Source organism: Uloborus diversus, chromosome 2 (assembly GCF_026930045.1).
Source record: "Uloborus diversus isolate 005 chromosome 2, Udiv.v.3.1, whole genome shotgun sequence".
In the NCBI taxonomy this organism is placed as follows: Eukaryota; Metazoa; Arthropoda; class Arachnida; order Araneae; family Uloboridae; genus Uloborus; species Uloborus diversus.
The window spans coordinates 171,242,150-171,259,357 of NC_072732.1; the positions used below are offsets into that span (position 1 = coordinate 171,242,150).

Genomic DNA, 17,208 nt, shown 5'->3' on the forward strand with positions numbered 1-17,208 from the left:
GAGATATTTATATTTTTAAATACATTCAATTTTTGATAGTAGTGTGGGAAAATAAATAAAATTAAAAAAAAAAAAGAAAAAGAAAACCAATGAAGCAGATATATTTTTAAGCTAAAAATATAAAGAACTGAAAAAGCCATTAATTTTATTTCTTTTAATGACAGAACACACATCTAAGATTATCAGGAAAAAAGAACTTTTTTGATTATCAAATTCCCTTTGGTTGATATCGACTTTAACGTATTTCATACTTTTAGAGAAAAAAAAATAACGAAAGTAATTTTTTTCTACTTTTAAAATATTACTTAGAATTTTTTTATATTTTTTTCTGAAATCCTCATACTTTCATTAATATTACTATAAATTTTCATAAAAATTGGCTGAAAAATAAATGAAATAGAAATTATTTTCAATCAACGTGCAGAATCGTCATAGTTTGGAAAATACGAAAAATTCAAAATTTTGACTGGCTGCAAAATGAAAACTAAAGCAGATTGAGAAGAAAAAATTGATGTGGATACTTTTCTACATTAAAGGACTCAACTCACCAAGTTTCATCAAAATCTGAGTCGGTGGGTGTCATGGCTTGGTTGAATTGACGTGGAATGACCCTATAGGATATATTTATTGACGTTAGAATGAGGGATGGAACTTGGGGATTCTACCCAATCTTTTTTTTTTTTTTTTTTGAAAAATAAATAGAAATCAATTCCCCTTTTCTCCTCTTCAATTTTTCGAAATTGAACTTCCATAAACACAATTGTAGACAACTTTGAAGATTTCAATTAAAAGGAAATTCTGGAGCTTTCCCCTGGAAAATTTTTCAAAATTGAAGTACTAAAAACTTAAGCAGTATTCTAGGATATTATAGGAGAAATGGTTCAGAGGCTATTCTAACTTAATTTTTTCGAACTAGAAAAAATAAAAACAATAATGAAAAAAGAAAAGAAATAGGATGGAGGGGGAGTAGCTGACCAATTAGCTGAAAAGAAATTTAAGTTTTACTGCAACATCATTATTTTTACCTTATTTAAATCACTTTGTTTTCCAAAGACGCGCCCCCTCCCCCTTCAATAGTAAATATTTTTAATTCATCTTAGTTGAAAAACATTCAACTAAGCCTTGGGTTGGGGGCCATGGAGCAGTGCAACCAGAGGGTTGCCCTGTGGGCCCCTACCCCCCCCCCCTTCTAGTTGAGCCACGAAACAGGAGGGTACTGATTATGTTTATAAATTGAAGGATAGATTGTAGAGAATATTCCACTTTTAAATCTGAAACTGAAACTTGCGGGGTAAAACGAATAATTCTAAAATACGAAATTATTAAAAAGGTATTGAATTTAATATCTAAAACAAAAACATTGTCCAAAGCTATTTCTTCAATTTAATCTGGATGTCTGGATCTCTCTCTGACAAGATCTCTGTGAGGCGCATAGCGCCTAGACCATTCGGCTGATTTTCATGAAATTTGGTACAAAATTAGTTTGTAGCATGGGGTGCACTTCGAAGCGATTTTTTGAAAATTCGATTTTGTTCTTTTTCTCTTCCAATTTTAAGAACATTTTACCGAGCAAATTATCACAATGTGGATGAATAAATTACGAAATTATCATGACGTGGAACCGTATCAGGGGCAAGCAAATTAATATAGCAAATTGGCGAGAAATTCATCATCCATTATTTGTAAATATACAGGCAAACCAAATGACCTATTACTTTTCTACCACGGGCAAAGCCATGCGGGTACCACTAGTAGGGTAGCCATGCGGGTACACAAATAGCTGAAGAAAAATGGGGTGGAGGAATTGAGGTCATTTTAATTATGGTCAAGTCGTTACTTTTCGGAACTAAAAACTTAATCCAAATTATTGTCTACAGTAATATATGCATATTACGCACAAGTAAATAATATGTAAATGTGCTTACCATAGTTTTTAATGTATGATAACATGCTGCAGTGAAATTACCACGAACAATAGTTAAAAATCACAAAAAGACACATTCCACGAATTGTAATTTAGCATATTCACCACAAGAACCAAAATAAGGAATAACAAATTTCTTGCGCTGCTTCCTATGCTCAACCTTGTGAAATCACAGAAATACCGAAATAGCATTCATGGCTCCACATATGAAGAAAAATGCTAATGTATGGATTAATTAGCATCATGTGTTTTCAGTGTAAAAGATTACGCTTTTGAATTGCATGCATTGATTTACATGCATACACACATTTCATAGAATAAAATATTTGTTCTAATAATTTTATTACATTATTATTATTTTGCAAATAGCTTTAAATATTAAATAATTCTACTTTCAAACTTTCACCATAATTTATAAAAACTATATAACAAATTACAAAACACTAAATTTCAGAAAAATAATATTAAGTAAAATCCCCCCCCCCCCCCACACACAAACACACAGATGAACTCCAAACAAGGAAACTCTTGCAATCAGTTACTTGACACTATCCAGCTCAAATAGAATGAATTTCATGCCTTGCATAAACGTTTTTTTCTACTTAAAACATGCTGTATTATGTGAGATGATAGTATTTTAGATCCCACAATGCTATCTTCAATGAAATATTTCAACTTGAACCCAGTGTGATCCTAGCTTGAAACTTCTACAGCCATTTCAGTAATGTATAAAAAAATTTCAAAAAAAAAAAAAAAAAAATTGAAAAAGATTCTTATTTTTAGGCCTAATGATGTTGCATATCATTGGAAAGGTCATTAAAAAGGCAGTCAAATGGCACTTGTTTCAGTTGTCTATCTTAATTAGAAAAGATTCTGGGTCATTTTGAAAATTGGGTCATTCACGTGTTTTGACCTATTTTTGGTTACTTTTACAGCCCTGTATCTCAAAACCGTTTTGTATTTTTCAAAAAAAAAATTACAATTTTCTCTGTTTATATTGACACTACCTATGTACCAAATTTCATCAAAATGCAAGAGGGTGAGGTTAAATTTTGCGGAAAATTATGTTGATTTGACGTGGAATGACCCTACTATAAAAAAACCTTTGTTAAAAGCACTTTTGTCGACTGCCTTTTCATCCATAAGCTGACTTATTTTGCATTTAAAATGGGTTTCCTTGTGACCCTGAAACAGGTGTATGCAGTAATCAGTAATTTTTGTGCAATTATATATATTATTTCTTTGTAATTTTACTTTTCTTGCACAAAGGTATTTATTCAACTTCAAGCTGAAAGTGTTGTATGCCTTTAAGAATATTAAAATTTGTAGATTGTAGTATGATAGTATGTACATTTACTAAGCGTTCAATATTAAGAAGCTCAATATGAGCAGCGACCAAAGCTTCGGCAATTAGTTGTCCAATGCTTGGGTATTTGGCAAAACGGCACTTTGTGCCATCCGTAATCATTACTTTCTTCAGTTTTTTTCTCGAAAATAAGCTTATATTAAAGTTTTTTTTTTTTTAATTTCATTCAATTACTTACTAGTTTTCTAACTCTTTTTGCTGGAAGTTTATTGTCTTGTAAAATACTTAATGTTTAACTTTCATTTAATTTATTCTATTGATCACGTCAAATTTGAAATCAAAATGTCAAAAATATGTGTTTTTATTGAAAAATATTTTTACATGGACTTATATTTACATATTCATTCTGATAATTATTTTTTATTTAAAATTATTATGTTTAGGATGCCGTAGCTCTGTACTTAACATGGAAGCAAAAACTTTGTACACTACTCCATATACTAGGCGATGTGTTGTGGCAAGGCTATCTGAACTTACTTTTGCTCATTATCAAGATGTTATTAATCAAAATGCTGGGGGTCTTCTTATACTAATACCAAGAAATTTAAGCTCTTTACCTGCAACTGAGCATATGGTAATTTCATTTTATTATTAGAAATTCTATTTTGGTTTCAATAATTTGAGAAAATAAAAAAATGTCTTGTTCTTGAAAAGGTCTTTTGTGTACATCTTTATTTCTTTATGTGTTCTGAAAGAATGGCTCTATGTGCTTCTGTACAGTGTTCAAATGAATGTACCTCAACTAGCAGTTTGTTATAGAATACAAATTTTAAAATATAACTTTGAAAATACTTTTTCCTTGATCAACAAAATCACTGAGTCAACAACCCGTGGCTCCAGAAGCAGCATGCAGTAATTTTTGTTATGTGTTTTAATACTTTGAATATTTCACCTGCATTTATAGCCAAAACAAAATAACATACAATTTTTTATTTTATGTCCCTTATTTTTGATCTCTAAACCAAAGTCCCTAAAAAAGACTTGTATTTGAAAACTAATTCAGCAAGTGCCTGATGGGAATGTCATACATTCTTAAATAAACCACTTTTGTTATGGAAAAGATTGCATATTATTATTTGAAAAAAAAATCCTTAATTATAAAATTTAGAAAACTAATAGTCATTATGAAATTTAAATTTGACAATATTATCTTAAATTTCGTCTGAATGAATCTTTATTCTCAACTAGTGGCACCCATACGACTTTGCCCGTAGTAGAAAATTTAAAGGTCTTTTGGCTCACCTGGGTATATGTGCAAATAATGTATGGTGAATTTCTCGCCAATATGGCTTGCCTATGTTACGGTTCCACGTTATGATAACTTGGTAATTTACTCGTCCATCTTATGATAATTTTACTCGGGAAAATGTTCTTCTAATTGGAATAGAAAAAGAACAAAATCAAATTTTCAAAAAAATGCTTTGAGGTGCACACCCCGATGCTACAAACTGACTTTGTGCCAAATTTCATGGAAATCGGCCGAACGGTCTAGGCGCTATGCCCGTTACAAAAATCTTGACAGACAGAGAGACTTTCAGCTTTATTATTAGTAAAGATTTTAAGCATAGCTCCAGTAAAAGAATTTTATTTTCTGCAGGAGATGTATATTGTTTTAGTTTCTTTATGTTTTACAGTTGAAGCAATGAGTTCGAATGCCAGTTGTCTCCTTTGGTAAAAACCGGAAGAAGACAGGTTTTCGGATGCATCTTATCAATTATTTTATTTCAAACTCGTCCAGAACCAAGTTAATTTAATTACTTTGTTCTGGATTTTTATCTGATATTATTTTAATTTAATTAAAAATATTTTAATTAAATTAAAATATTTTTATCATTTGAATTTTCTTTAATTCAATAACTAAAGAAAATTCAAATGAAAAAGTATTTTTAAAATTTTCTGTGTTATCTTTTATTGCTGTTGTTTTTCTGAAACTTAAAAAAAGCTATTTATGATAGGTAATCATGGAGCTTGAAAAACACATGCTTGAAGATGATGTAACCATACCAATTTACTTTACATATGAAACAGAAGAAATACTGGATATGTATTACAGCATGGAACAGACGTCTCCACTTCAACAAAAAACAAGATCAGCAGCAGAAGGTAGTTTCACATTGGTTTTTGCTAATTTAAATAAAATTAATTTTTTTTTTTTTAAATTAAATCTGATAATATTTCCATAGACACAAAGTTACAAAGTCTTTTTATAGTATTTTCTTAGTCATGCTTTATTCTAAAAATTTGATATTGTGAACCATGACTTGAGCCAAGTACTAGCAATCATGGGTGCCCATATGCATAATTTTAAGGGGGGGGCTCAGATATTTTCCCCATGGTTTAGCAGGATATTTTCCCCATAGAAACAGATTTCAATGAAAATTATACTTATTGAAGTTTGACATTTTTAATAAATTATTCACTGATGGCTGGAGAAGAAACGTTTTTAGATTTTTGCAAAGAAAAAGTACTAAAAGCAAGGAGGTTCCAATTTCTAAGGGGGGCTTGAGCCTTTACTTGCATCCCTATATGGGCGCCCTTGCTAGCCATGTGATCCCCTACTGTAGACTCAGAAACCCTACAAAAAAAAAAAAAAATCAATCTTTCCCATGCAAAAATATGCACAGCCACCAGGGACGCCCCCAACTGAAATTTTTGGGAGGTGGTGAATTTGCAGAAATAAACTCCAAATTTTGCGACACAAAGTATGTATCATTTCAATTCTTTTAAAAAAATAAATATTTTGAATGCTGGCTCTGAATGTGCTGAATTGTCAGACAAAATTTGTTAAGTAAAGAAAATTTTTTCGAGAAATCACAGCCACTTCCTGTGGCTCCCTTGACAGCCACATAGAAATTAGGCAACAGGCAGATTCTGCTTTTGGTTTTGAAGGGGTCATTGTCGGAAAAGTGTGACGAACAGTGTTGTAGTTGGGTTGGAACACAAGATGCCGTACTCCGAAATGTTTGGTTTTCTGTTGTGAAAGCAATGCAATTGTAATTTAATATTGGTTTCAAAGCACTTTTACTTTTGATGATTCATTTAAAACCCTAAGGTGGGTTCTCCCAAATGTTTTTTTTTCCTACTACAACACTGGGCACAAACAGTAAGTCTGCGCAGGGGCTTGCAGAGAAATTTTGAGGCCAATCACAAATGGCTTTTACGGTGCTACTCAATATCATTTACTCCTACGTAGGTCTGTACATATATTTCACCCTTCATTTTAAAAATCTTGAACTTCTTTCATCCTTGGTCCCAGGACAACAGGTGTCCCCCCCCCCCCTGCATGCCCCTGGATCTAGGCTTAATCATTTGAAAAAAATCCCCAAAATGCAGCAATCTATTTTTGGTCTCTCAAAGGGGGCTGGATCCATGCCTGATATAAAGATACTTTTCAGGGCTATTGTTGAGCTCAGAATAACAACCATGGGCTAGTAGTTTTTTAGGACATAAGCACTTTCATGTTATCTCATTCAAAATGGAAGCAATAGTTCTTTTTTTTTTTTAATTAAAAGAGAAAGAGATTTTAGGTTACATTTCATTGTACTTGGATCCCCAAAGAGCTATTTAAAAGGTTTGAAGAATCAAGTAGAAAATTTTCGTGATCTAATACACATTTGTGAGTTTTTCATTACTTTTTTGAAATATTTTTAACTTCTCGATTTTTCGGGAAATTTTGTGACCTGTAAACATTCTGTTTTGAAGTTTATCTATTGTTTGTAGTAAAAGAATATTGTTAGAAAATAAATTAAGAAATTACAGAAAAACCCCTCTAATGCGGACACTAACAGGACAAATTTTTTTGTCCACAATAGAGGGGTGTCCGCAGGACAGGGGTTTAATAATGTTAGTCGCATTGGAATCGAGAAATTAAAAAATGTCCCTATAAGAGGGGTGTCTGCACTTGAGGGGTGTCCAATTAGGAGGGGTTTTACTGTATTAGAATAATTTCTTCTTGGTGTCTTATGAAAATAAAATTTGAGATCATTTGCATTTCATTTGAATGAAAACTTGCTTCAATACAAAGTTCTACTCAGAATTATCTGCTGTATTTTGCACAATTTTGAAACTGGTCTTGTTTACATATCTTCTTTCGAAATATTTTATGATTTTATGCCATTAAAGCAGAAAAGTAGAAGGGTTCAAATTTCAATATTTTGAAATCGATGTTCATTTTTCAGCTGTTATATAGTTGGTTGAAAGTTTCTTTGTAAAATATTACTTCACTCACTTTATATATATATATATCACTCTGTGAAAGCATTTATATAAAATATATACATATATTTGTAATGGTCTCTTGGTTCTACATTTCAGAAATTCCTAGCTCAATAACATCCAGTGGTTATCAGTTAGTGGTATCTGGACCTCAACCAAAAGCCCAAGCTGACACTCAGATTGTTAGCATACAGGTACCTCTTTATATTAAAATTTAATTGTATCATTAGTTTTAGAAAGCAGTTACAGGAAATAAATCTCTTTGAATAGAAATATAGTCTCAATAGCTATACATATTTTTCTTAATGTAGTATTAGAAAATGTTATATGATTGACTAGGATCAGCCTAGCTAGGATCAGAACAGTAGCGTATATGGGGGGGGGTCATAGGAGTCATGAGCTCCCCCAAACCCCTGGAAAAATTTGATGGTTTGCTTGGAAAAATTAAAAAATGTTGAAATCATAAGAAAAAGGAAATTTTTTTTTGAATTCAACATATTTATGGCATTACATGAAGGAATGGGTTCAAAAAAAGGGGGGGGGGGGAGGTCATTTGAGTCGTGACCCCCCCCCTCCAACCTGAGACAATACTTTGTAATCTGTTGTAAGGTTCATTTTATTTGAGTAATGAAAATGACTGCTTGAAAAAAAAAACCTGGTCTAAACCGCAAGAAAAAATAATAGATAATTTTTGAACTCCCTTTTTTTGGGATATTACATGTCACTTTTTTATTTATATGTAGACAGTGAAATAGCTTTGCTTGAGACAGTTTCTTCTTCAAGGCACTGCCTTTAGGCGCCAGTGAAATAAAAACGAAGTGTCTGCCATCCAATTCCTTTCTTTTGTGATTTTTAGATAGTTTCGATTTGGCCGTACTGAGTTTATTTTTAAATTAGCTGTTAATAGTTAGTTTAAATCAGTGTTATGGACTTAGTGTCGGGCAAAAAATGTGAAATTTTAGTATTGTGTTAGCTCAAAGCCTAGTTATAAGAGGGTTCCCGTCCCATCGTTTTAGATGGAAACTGAGCTGAAAAGAGCCAGGTTTTGTAGCAAAAGGACAACCTGTATCAAAAACAATGAAGCGTTCGGGTGACAAAACATTGTTGTCTTTTTTGATAAGTTGAAAAAAAAACTGAAGAACCCAAAACAGATGGAAACACATCCAGAGTGCTTGTATCAGACTTAGAGACTGCAATGTCTTCATTCGCCTCTGACTTTTCTACAATTGAGAAGAATCATGGTGAATATTCATTAATGTCTGAATTATGTTCGTAAAATATTTAATTTTAAAGACTATTTTGGCCAAATTTTTTGCTATTTTATTAAGTGAAGTTTTAATAGTATTTTTCTGCATACAAAATGGATGTGTCATGTATCATGCAAATTCATAATCAAAGATGTATGTGTGTCCTGTGTCGAATGTTATGTTAATAGTTAATTTTGATCAATATCTAAATTCATCATATTTATAAAACATTTAATTTTTATTAGATTTTCGTAGTATTTATTTATTGTGTTGACTGATGCGAATATTGATTTAAAACAGGTTGTAATACAACTTAACTAGGTCATTTTAATGTATTAAATTATTATTAATTAATTTTAATTAATCATAATATAAGCATTTAATTTATAATAGTTAAAATTAGTCAAGGCCAACTAATGGCCGATTTTGTGCTTTTTGTCGACACCTAAAGACACCAAAGTTCAAGAAAATTGTTGCATGTAACACTAAATTCTTGAGCATGACCTCCCACCCCTAAAATGAGATCCTGTATCTGCCCCTGGACCAGAGCCTGTTTCTGGTCATAAATTTTGTACCTGTATATGTATATATTTAAGTGGTGAAGAAATGTTAAAACATGGTTATTGCCAAAAAAGAGAAGAAACTTGTTTTGTTTTGTTTCAGGGAAAATTGTGTGGATTTGGTGTTGAAGAACAGCTGCCCACTGTTGCCATTGTTGCACACTATGATGCTTATGGCATTGCACCTGTAAGTAGTTAAATATTTTTTTACCCCTCTTTTTTGTGATAATACGATTTGAAAGTGAAAATAAATAATTTTCTGTTGCATAACTTTATTTTCTCATTCAGTGTGTACAGAACATTTCCACTCATGTTGTATTTAAAATTTTTTGGTATTAATCAGACTAAATATCAACGCTAAAGTGCATGTTCCCAACAAAATTTGAACTCCCTGTCAACATGAAGAGAAATGTTGTGGTCGAATAAGGGGGGTAGGAAGAGTTCTATTTGGGATATTATTTCTTGTAACATTATAGTGAGAAACTTTCCACTCCTAAGCTAATTAAAATGGCTTTCATGTAGACTGCTATAGCTCTAGAGTAACCATCACTAGTCGCCACTGGGCAACCATTTCATTGAAAATGGCTACCAGCCAATCAAGTCCCAGTCACCAAAAGCGGTGATCATATGTTTCTTTTTTTGTTAAAAATAATATCGAGCTATGACAACATGCTTCCAATTGTTTATTTGAACCCTTCTGTTGAGTCGTAAGCGTTTTTTGATTTTTTTATTTAAAAAAAAATTCTTTCATTTCCGACAGAATATTTTTAATTAATGTAAAAAAAATCAAAGACTCCTGACATTTTTGCATATACTTGTATTTAACAATGGTCCGTTTTTATGATTTAAAATTTTTTTCTTTCTTTTTTGTAAATGGTTCGTTTTTGTGTTGACGACCTTTTGCCATTCCAAACTTCTGAAAAAAAATTGTGTCGGTCAAAAAAAAATTTCTGCAAATAAATGAGTCAAAATCTGTATCAGTTCTCACATGTGCTTTAATTTAGTTATAATTGCCTACATTTGTATTATATTCAAAAAAAATTAAAATATTTCCTTTTGTTGCATGCTTATATCTTTATATTAAAACATTTGTTAATAAAATGCAATTAATAACTTGTTATTGATTTCACCTAGGCTTTTAAAAGGATTTTCAATTTTCCCCCTTGGTTCTGCTTTTGCAACTAACCATAGCCAAGCTCAATAGATGTGATTAACTTCACTTTGCTCCGTTTCTTCATGTTATTTGGAAGAAAATTAAATATTTAAGTTTTGTATGTGTTCTGATCCACAACAATTCATCTTCGTGTACATAATAGCCAATGATAGAATAACAGTCCAGACTTCATCAACAATGAAACTTGTGCCATGGCATGATAATTTGATAATATGTTTCGGTAATGCATGCAATGACATTGTACATGCAGGGAATGACTTTATTTTGACAAGGCTGAACTGGACCTGGTAATTTAACTGGTAAGACTGTCATTTCAGTGGAATGAAGAAACTAAAAAGTGGTCAACAATAAATGCTATCTACTTGAGTTTAGGATTAATCCACTGGAGTTAGGGTTAAAATTTCATTTTATCAAAATATCACCAAACATGCAATTGCTTCGTTTAAATGTAGAAGCAATTTTCACAGATCATATCTTGACGGGCGATTTTCTAGTCTTAATATAAGGTGTAACCCTCTGTTTTTTTTTTTTTTTTTTTAGATTTTAACATTAGCAAATTAAATATTAGCTCTTGTTTAAATCCACTTTCTTATTCTTTGCTTTGATTTAAAAAATAATTATTATTCAAACATAAACCATAACGTAATTAACTTTTTTAGGGACTTTCATATGGCTCAGATTCTAATGGTAGTGGTGTAGCAGCATTGCTTGAATTGGCTCGATTGTTGTCTCGTCTCTACACCAATTCTCGAACTCATCCAAGGTAATTGTGGATAAAAACGTTTTAGAATTATTGATATAAATGTCATAGAAAAATTGATCTTGTAATTCCCAAGAATATATGGGAAATTTCAATTGCAAATTTGTATCTTACTTGTATTAGTTTTTGCTTAAGTACATGATTTTATTAAAAAATTAGACTGCCTATATAATTGCTACATTTAATGTTTGCTGTTTCATTTTATCACTTTACTTCTATTCTATCTTTTAAAAAAATGTCTCTTCTATAAAGAAAGAAATGCCATTATTGTCATACATTAACTTGTCATTTTAGAATTGTAATTATATATGAATATGGATTAAAACTTTTGTTTTCACTAATGGTTTTATGACTTTTTATGCTTTTACTATTATTTAGATTCAATCTTCTGTTCTTGCTCTCAGGAGGAGGGAAATTTAACTATCAGGGTACTAAAAAATGGATTGAAGACAACATTGATAGTTCAGGTAATTGATTTAACTAAAGTAAAACTTTTTTGTTTCAGCATGGTGTTGTATTTTTATTGCTTTTTCTGTGATGTAATGTGAATTTTGGTTGCATTTTTTAAAAAGAATCTTTGCTTGTACCGGTCTGAATTGTTGAAATTGAGCGAGTATGCATGGTAATTATTTCAATGAAAGTGCATAACATTTTATAATTGTCAGGACTGATACCTCCACCAATGAATCATTGTTGTGGAACTGGAATGAAGTGCTATTAAAATGCTTTGTTTTGTAAGTTTTTTGAAGTTAAATGTAACTTCAGGGGAAAATCTTAAATTAAATTTGTGGCTCTATTGTGCCAATTTTAATACATTCTTAAAAATTCAATTTTAACTTAATAAAACAAACACATTTTGCTTTTTTATATGAAGTCTTTTTATTGCAAAAATGTTTTGATGATTACATTAAAGGTATTTTATAGTGTTTTTATTAACTTGGTTTGGCTTCTGTCTGTTTTGGTAGAATCTTGTGATTAATTTTTAACAAACTTCCCGATGAGCTAAAACTAAATTTTAAACATAGTTTAGAATAGCAAGAAAATGAGTTTAAATTGTTTCAAAGATTTTAAAGCCATAAAATTGCTGGGAAAAGCTCTTTACTGTACGAAATAAATACAGCATAGTTTTGTATTTGATAATCGAAACCATGACGATTTTACACGTTTGGGGACCTGTCAACAATGCATTTTTGAGACCTCTTTTCTATTATAGAACTATGTAAAAGTTTTATGTTCTACATAAAAATGGACATAAAAAAACACAAAGTTTTTGCTGTTATAATGTTATTTTTTGCACTTTTCATTTTTTTAAGTTAATTTTATTGAGTGAACAAATTTACCAAACTCTATCATTGTTAATTTAACCATCTCTCATGCTCTGTTCAAAGTAATTAAAATCAAGTGAAACATTTCAGACATAATACTACAAAACAGAAAACAATTATCAAAATAAAGAAGTTTTAGTTTATCATGTTTTTAAAATGAACCAAAAAGTATAAATACCTTCTCCAAGCTTCATGTAGTATTTAAATCTTCAAACAGATAAAAATTTACTACAGATTGTGCGAAAATTTAACTGTGAATTTTTAATAGTTATGAAAATACTTGTAAGCTTTAAAAGGAAAAAACATGGGGTAGGTGTTCTACAAAACTATAAGTACAAGGGATAACTATCAATGAATAAACTTACGCATCAGTTTATATTATTTGCAGTTTGATAAAATTGTTAGTTAAAATATAAATTCATCAATTGTGTGTTACATGTTCCCCTAGTTTTTCCTTGTAAAGCTTACAATGTGCTTACAAAAACGATTTTATTCTAGGAAAATCGTGAAGATTTTATGAATTAATTGTTAAGGAACTTTTAATATTCATATTTGTAGCTAATTTCTTCATAATTAATTAAATAATTAAGAGTGAAATCTTGTAAGTTCATTTCCTCATACTTAGATAAAAATTTCTGTAGAAGAATATTGTTTGAAAATCTTTAAATATTATAAAAAATACAGTATGTTAATGGATCTTGGTATAAATAATCAAAGAAGTAATTTACTGTGATAGTTCAGGCATTATTAATTACTAATAACCAAGAATAAATTCTGCCAAATTAATTTCCTCATAATTATAAATATTTACTATAAATAAAAAGTAAAATTAAAATCATGCATCTTAAACATGGAAAGTATTTTGCAGTATCTACAAATAAATCATAAGTCAGATGATTATACAACTTTAAAAATCAAAAGATCAACAATGCATATTTTGTTTAAAGATTTTAAAAAAAAGTTACAAACCATGTAATTTATTTGCCTGATGTATCAGAGACAACAATTATAAAAACAGGACAAGTAGGTTTTAAGAAAATCATTACATTTTCCATTGTAGACATTATTTTTCTGGTTTAATGCATTTAGTAATACAATTTTTTTTATCAAAGAAAAAAAAATCATTTCAATTAAAAGCCTCAGTACAAACTCAAATGAAAATACTCTTTTCCATATTTTAAAAATGAAAACTGTCATAAAAATTAAAGTTTATCGATTCTTCTACCATTCATACATTACTTTTTTTTTTATATTGGGATCAAAAAAGTTCTCTTAAAGGTGAAAAATTGTCACTAAATTTTTTTTATAAGAGCACAGACAGAGTTACATGGATATTTTCATAATTTTATACATTTTCTTTTCTTGCTCTGACTGCATCGTCTATCGGGGATGCAAAAAGTATGCACTTATAAGTGCAATTTTATGCCTACTCTAAGTGTTCTTGGACTTCTTCTGTTATTTTTTTTTCTTTTCTTATTTAAATATTGTAAAGTTAAGATATTTTTACACTATGCATCGCTTCAATGGTACATAATCTATCTCAATAAATCTTAAGTAATCAATCAAATTAGATAGTAAATGAAGTTTTGATTGAAATATGCTTTTGGGACTATTTTGAAATGCAAAAGACAAAAAATACTGATAATTGAATAAATAAAAAAAAAGAGCTACTTGGAATTTTTCTCTATGTAATTAAGAAAATCTTAGTTGGTCTGCCTTGCATATTTATATACCTAATAGGAAAGCTGCATTGATTTAAAAAAAAAAAAAATGAAAGAAAACTATTCAACGAACTTGCATTACCTTAAAAAATATAACTTTCTAAATTTATTAAATCTCTAATTTATTTATATAGCTTTGCCAGTTACTTTGCATCAATTAGATTTTACTTTTTGCAATAATATGTAAAACTTATGAAAATGTTTGGGAGGAAACAATGAAGTTTTTCAAAAAAATATATTTTTGAAAAAAAACCACGTGTTTTTTTCAAAGAAACCAATTGGTTTAAACCAGGGTTTAAACCAACATGATTTAAACCAAACAACCCTGGCTTTCATAGCTATTAAAATTTCTCAATCACAATTTTTCTGGACAATCTGAATCTGTATGAAGATTTAAATGTACATGAAGTTTAAAAAATTATTTTATAAGCTTTAGTTCATTCTTGCCCCCCTCCCCCCCCCCCCTTATCTATGCCACTGCCAAAAGGAATTTGACATATTTACATGTTCAATTTAATTAAATTCAATGCATGTAGCAAATCTAAGTATCACTTAAACATTATGTTTTTAAGCTGCCCAGTGGAAGTAATTTATGTTTGATGTCTACTACATTATTTTGAGAAGGAATCGTTACACATTTATTTTAATAGATGTCTGTGGAGCTGGTATATACTCACGTGTTAGGAAAGTAAAAGCTACATAGACGTTCTGAATTTGCTAATATAAAATTGCTTACAATAATCTCTTGATTATCTGGAAAGCTAACTAACTTAGAAGAATTTTAACAGAAGTTTATAAAAAATGAAAAAGATAGGATAGAAAAGTCTTAGTATTTAATTGTGTATCATCATGAACTGTTTATGCATACGCTTCAGCTAGAGACGACCATTGTATACAGTGTATACCAGAGCATTCTCATTTGATGTAAAAGAAACTAACTCCTCAAATTTAACAATTTAAAGTAATTATTTTTTGTTTGAAATTTGTTTAGTTAATTTTTTTTTTATTTAATGTTTAAAAAATATACACTTTTTTGTTTTAAAATTATTTTAGATGGTAGCTTATTGCCTGATGCACTTTATACATTATGTCTGGATTCTATTGGTGATGAAGATAATTTATATTTGCATGTTTCTAAACCTCCAAAAGAAGGTAGCTCTGGTGATATATTTTATAAGGTAACTCCAAGAAATTATTTTATTTTATACCAAAGTATTTTACGTATGAAGCATTAAATCGTCTATAATATTGATCTCAGAATTTCTTATTTTAATGCATGTGTTTATGTTATTTATTAAATCAGTCTTACGGGGATATGTAATTAAACAGTAACAAGTTTCAAATAATTGTTGAAGTATTTTAGTTGAAAAAGAGGCTTGAAATAATATCCCCCCCTCCTTTAAAGTATCATAGTGCTTATAAGAAAAAGTTCTAAAACTGCTGATGGAAGTTTTAAAACTGCTGATGCGGCGGATACGATGGGTGTGGCATATACATTTTTTTTTTAAATGTTTCATTGTGATTTGAAAAAAATAAACGATTTCGGAAAGAAGAAAAATTAAATGTAATGAACATGTTTCAAAAATGATCGGAAACAAGTCCATTTTTCAATCTTGTGTTTGAAAAGTTTTTTTTTTTTTTTTGCAATCCTGAATTTTGAAACGGGTTAGTTTTCAAGGTTCTTTTTTGTATAAAGTGTTGCTTTTAATTTATATTAGTATCATTGAAATTTTTGTATTTAATTTTTAAAGCATTATTACATGTGCACTTAAAAAAAAAAAAAAAAAAAAAAACTCTTTTTCAAGCAGAATTTGATATTTTTAAATAAAAAAAGTCTGACTTTTTTATTTAAATTGGATTTTTTAAAATTTAAATCAGATTAAAAAAAAAAAATTAATTTTCAAAAAATTGTAGTTATTAATTACTTTACATTTATAAACATAATATATTTCATACAATAGATGAATCTAATCAGGGGCGTAGCTAAGGGGGGGGTTTGGGGACAACCCCCCCCCCCCGAAAAGTTAGTCTCAAAAAAAAAAAATGAAGAGAAAAACAAGAGAGAAGAGAAAGAAAAGAAAAGGAAGAAAAGGAAAAAATTCCAAGCGATTATACATACATATATATATATACATATATATATATATATTATATTATATATATATATATATATATATATATATATATATATATATATATATATATATATATAAAAGAAGTACCCCCCCCCCCCCCCCCCCGCCCCCGAAAGTCGGGTCTAGCTACGCCACTGAATCTAATCAGCTTACTTTTAAAACTAAGATAAATTCTCTAACTATTCAATACATTTTAAAGATTTTTAAAAACATTACAATAGGAGATGAGATGTGATTTTGTTTTATGTTTTGTTTAAAAAGGTTTCCATCATGTCTGTTTTAGCATAAAAGAATATGTGGAGCGATTACTTTTCTTAACTAAACTAGTGGTGGTGTATAAGAAAAACTGCAATTTTTTTATTTGATTCTGTATTAAATTTAATTGTAATTTTGGAGTAAAAGCAATACTGCAAAACTGAAAATCTGTTTCACATACAGAAAGAGGATCTGTGTAGTTTTGCCTAGAAGTTAAGATTGTATAATGCTGTGTACTTAAATTTAGAGCAATACATTCCAAAAATGCAAAATTATTTTTAAAAAATAAAGTTAACTGATTTTAATTAATGATTTTGTTAAAATCACTGGATCCAAATCTATTGATTAAAATTATTTTTTTTTTTTTTAATCACTTTATTTAAATCAACGAACCCTGTTTCCAAGTGATCAACTATGCAGAAAATTGACAAATACAGAAGTCAGTGTTTCCTGCATTTTTCACCTCATCAGAGTTTTACTGTAGTTAAAAGTAATTTATTAATAAATAGGTAATATAAAATTTTGC

At 29.6% G+C, this 17,208-nt stretch overlaps 1 protein-coding gene across 1 annotated transcript in view; it reads left to right on the forward strand.

Annotated features, from left to right (window-relative positions):
- LOC129217481 (BOS complex subunit ncln-like) overlaps positions 1 to 17,208 on the forward strand; it is a 37,702-nt gene that overhangs the window by 7,355 nt on the left and 13,139 nt on the right. Inside the window, exons 2-8 of the mRNA XM_054851788.1 lie at positions 3,674 to 3,864; positions 5,246 to 5,393; positions 7,605 to 7,699; positions 9,416 to 9,499; positions 11,146 to 11,249; positions 11,625 to 11,713; positions 15,346 to 15,470. Of these exons, the coding sequence (XP_054707763.1) occupies positions 3,674 to 3,864; positions 5,246 to 5,393; positions 7,605 to 7,699; positions 9,416 to 9,499; positions 11,146 to 11,249; positions 11,625 to 11,713; positions 15,346 to 15,470 (836 nt within the window). The remainder of the gene's footprint in view (positions 1 to 3,673; positions 3,865 to 5,245; positions 5,394 to 7,604; positions 7,700 to 9,415; positions 9,500 to 11,145; positions 11,250 to 11,624; positions 11,714 to 15,345; positions 15,471 to 17,208) is intronic.